The sequence below is a fragment of the Bison bison genome, unplaced genomic scaffold (assembly GCF_000754665.1).
Source record: "Bison bison bison isolate TAMUID 2011002044 unplaced genomic scaffold, Bison_UMD1.0 scf7180017858886, whole genome shotgun sequence".
Classification (NCBI taxonomy): domain Eukaryota; kingdom Metazoa; phylum Chordata; class Mammalia; order Artiodactyla; family Bovidae; genus Bison; species Bison bison.
Window position 1 is genome coordinate 457,297 of NW_011489458.1, and position 3,619 is coordinate 460,915.

The 3,619-nt window shown below is 58.4% G+C and overlaps 1 protein-coding gene across 1 annotated transcript in view; it reads left to right on the forward strand.

The window, feature by feature from the left end:
- The window catches only part of RANGAP1 (Ran GTPase activating protein 1), a 30,189-nt gene that overhangs the window by 20,728 nt on the left and 5,842 nt on the right, over positions 1-3,619 (forward strand). Inside the window, exons 12-14 of the mRNA XM_010830228.1 lie at positions 885-1,077; positions 2,548-2,754; positions 2,933-3,110. Of these exons, the coding sequence (XP_010828530.1) occupies positions 885-1,077; positions 2,548-2,754; positions 2,933-3,110 (578 nt within the window). The remainder of the gene's footprint in view (positions 1-884; positions 1,078-2,547; positions 2,755-2,932; positions 3,111-3,619) is intronic.

Consider the following 3,619-nt stretch of genomic DNA (forward strand, 5'->3'; position numbering starts at 1 on the left):
GGGGGGTGGGGGTGTCTTGGTCCCAGGACTGCAGACTCGTTCTGCCTGCGCGCTTCCACATGGAAAAGAGGAAATCACCCCAGTGCGGCTGCATTTGTCTTACTTAACCCCAGGACAGATGTGTCTGCTCATTTATAAGTTATCCACACGCACAGTGCTGCTGCGCCACGTGCTGTAGACTGCTGAACAGCACGGGTGTGCCCTGCACGAGCCCACTTCTGTGTGGGTGTCTGCAGTGACTGAACTGCAGCGCGGCTCCGTGATCTGCGGTTGGTTGAATCTGTGGGTGTAGAACCTCAGACACAGAGGGCAACTGTAAAGTCATACCTGGGTTTTCAGTTGTGCGGGAGGCATATAAGTGTTTCTAAAAGAGTAGGGTAAAAAACAGGCAAAAATGGAAATTCACTTTCCTCCCCATCTTGGTGACCCCTAGGGATGGTCCCCATTCTGGAGACAGTGGCCGGGTCGTGACCCAGCTTGGATACTTGGTGTTCCTTTCCCGGCCGGGAGGCATGTCTGTTCCCTCAGGTTCCCAAGTAAAGCTTCTGGGGGACTTCGGGTTGGGCACAGAGGGCCAGGCTATGTTGAATGTGGCTAATGGTCCAGTGTGATGGCCGGGCGCCTCTGGTGCCCACCGGCAATGGTCATCCCAGCTAAGACACTGGCTCCTGGTGGGGCCCCTTGAGCCTTGGAGTCATTTCTGCAGTATCCCATGTCATCCCAAGGATCCCCTTGGCCGCACCAGGCTCTTGGAGTCTGAAGGAAGTGCTTGCCCACACCCTAGAGGCTCCTACGCGAAGAGCTGACCAGAGGCAGCCTCTGCAGGCCCCTCACCCTTGGGGAATTTGGGGAAATTCTGGACTCTGAGCCTTGAGTGGCCCGAGTGAGGGGCGTCCTTCTGGGCGAGGAGTCTGGACATGGACCTCTCCAGAGCCACCTGTGCCGCCTGTCCCCCAGGAACCAGCTCCTGTCCTGTCCTCCCCGCCTCCCGCAGACGTCTCCACCTTCCTGGCCTTCCCCTCCCCGGAGAAGCTGCTGCGCCTCGGGCCCAAGAGTTCCATGCTGATAGCCCAGCAGGTAACAGTACCACTGACGCCAGCCCCACTCGGGCCTCGGCTGCTGGAGCTGCCGGAGCAGAGGTTCCGGCACAGCTTGGGGTTGGGCGGGGGCGGGGCTGCCAAGCGTCATAGCTAATGCACACTCGTGTAATGAGTGTGACAAGTGCTGGCACAGGTCTGCGCACACTGTGGACACAACTTGGGCTGCGAGGAAGGGTAGGCCTGGGGCGTCTCAGTGATAACTGGGGTTTGGGAATTTTCGCAGGATTGTCACGGGAGCACACGGTTATTAGGCTTCCCTCTGCACGTCCTGCAGGACCGGCTTCTAGACGGCTCTCCTGCCCCTGTGAAGGTCCCAGGCCCCCAAGCAGGCCCCAGGCTGCTCACTTGTGACTCGTTCTTGCCGAGGTGATTACCGAGCACCCTGAGCTCAACAGCGCCCAGTGCCTGTCTGCCCCCACTGCTCTGAGCACTTGGACATGATTTTACTCAACCTTCTTGGCACCTCGGAACGTAGGCCCTTCTACTGTCATTTGACAGATAAGAAAGCTGAGGCTGCATGTTTGTTTTTACACAAATGGAAGGTGTGTGGCAGCCATGGTGAGCGAGTCTCTTGATGCCGTGGTTGCGCCGTATTTGCTCGCTCGGTGTCTCTGTCACATTTTGGTATTTCTCACAGTGCTTCACACCGTCCACTGACAAAAGATCACGACTTTCTGAAGGCTCAGATAACAGCATGTTCTAGTAAGAACGTGTTTTTGAGTTAATATACGTGTTTTTTTGGACATGATGCTACTGCACACTTCATAGACGCACACACAGGGTGACCCAAAGTTCACGTGGCTGGCTTCACTGTGGCATCTGCCTTATTGCTGTGGTCTGGAGCCAAGCCCACAGTGTCTGCGAGGTGCGTCTAGAAGAAATAAAAGGGGCCACTCGCAGAGTTGGCTTGGTATTTTGGCTTTTTATTTCCCTCTTATGTTGTTCTGTGATCTCTTTTTTTTTTCTTGTTATCTGATTTCCCCCATGGTAAATGAGATTATATGATGCAGACCTTCGTGTGGCCACCCTTTCACTGAACACCATTCATTGTTTTCTGTGTCAGTACAGCTCTCATCACGCCCTTTATGTCAGTGAGCAGAGGTAGCACTTAAACCATCCACACTTTCCGTGGATTCCCAACATTTCGCTTTTCCTCTGTTGTCGGTTAAGCTGAGGCAGGTTTCCTCCTTGTGAACGTCATTTGCGTGCTGGATTATTTCATCGGGTTAGGCTGCAAGAGGGGGTCCCTGGAGACAGTGGTTTTTAGCGTGTACACTCTCCGTGGGTGCTGCACACCTGTGGCGGCCGGGCCCCTGCCGGCTCTGGGGGGACAGCGTGTCCCTGCCCAGCAAAGGCCCATGTCCTGCCAAGGCCTCCTCTAGCCACAGGCAGGGGCCCACGTCTGCCAAGGCCCCTGGTGACCAGCCGTCGTCTCCTGTGTCCTCAGACTGACACGTCTGACCCGGAGAAGGTGGTCTCCGCCTTCCTGAAGGTGTCCTCCGTGTTCAAGGATGAAGCCTCGGTGCGGACGGCTGTGCAGGACGCTGTAGGTGCGTGCGGGGGGTGGCCCAGACAGCTCCGGCCTCTTCGCTGCCCTGGGCTCGGCTCAGAGCGCTGCCCTCCCATCTGTTCTTCGTCGGGTGCTCGCCTCTCTGTTTTTTGCAGATGGGGAGCCTGAGGCCCTTCCCAAAGCCATACAGTTCTATACGGTGAGAACTCGGGCCAGGTGGTGCCCTCTGCAGGAAGGTCAGACCTCTCTGAGGAGGGGTGATGAGAGTTGAACCCTGTCCCCGCCTCCAAGCCGCTGCACACACTGTCCCCTCCACCCGCAGGTCCCCAGGCCTTCCCCAGGCTTCCGAGGGTCTCTGGTCCTGTTGGGACCCTCTCTCGCCACCCCATCCTCTCAGTTCCTCTCCTCACAGCACTTCTCACCTTCCACCTTGCCAGTGTTTGGGCCAGGCAGGGAGGGGAGGACAGGCTGGAAGCGATTGGAGAAGTGGGTGACGCTTGGTGGGCTGGTGGAGGGGAGGCTGGGAGGGGCGGGAAGGGCCAGGCGGGGTCTCTGTGTCTGTTCCCTGAGGGCCCAGCCCCGCCCCTCCTGGGGCATTTGTGGGGACAGGTTGCCTGAATTCTGTTTACCAGAACAGCCTCACACAGGAGCAGGAGCTCGTGGGGTCCCTGCATGGCTTTGGCCACACCTCCTCCCGTTCCCCCATCCATTCCCCAACCCCCCACCTCCAGAGACCAGCTGAAACCGCCCCAGCGTGACCTGCCTCACCTCACCTCTGCCCACGCCCGTTCCACCTGAGGCCAGGCCAGGCCCAGGCGTCCCTGTAGGGGCGGGAGCGGGGTTGAGCCCTTCCCCTGGTGCTGGCTGGCCCCGCCGTCTGGCTGCCGTGGCCACATCCACCGCACGTCCACCTCCTGACGAGACAGGAGACAGGGCTAGCCTGTGTGCCCAGGGGCCACATGACCTGAGTCCTCTCGACTGCTTCTGCCTTGTAGATGCTTTGATGAAG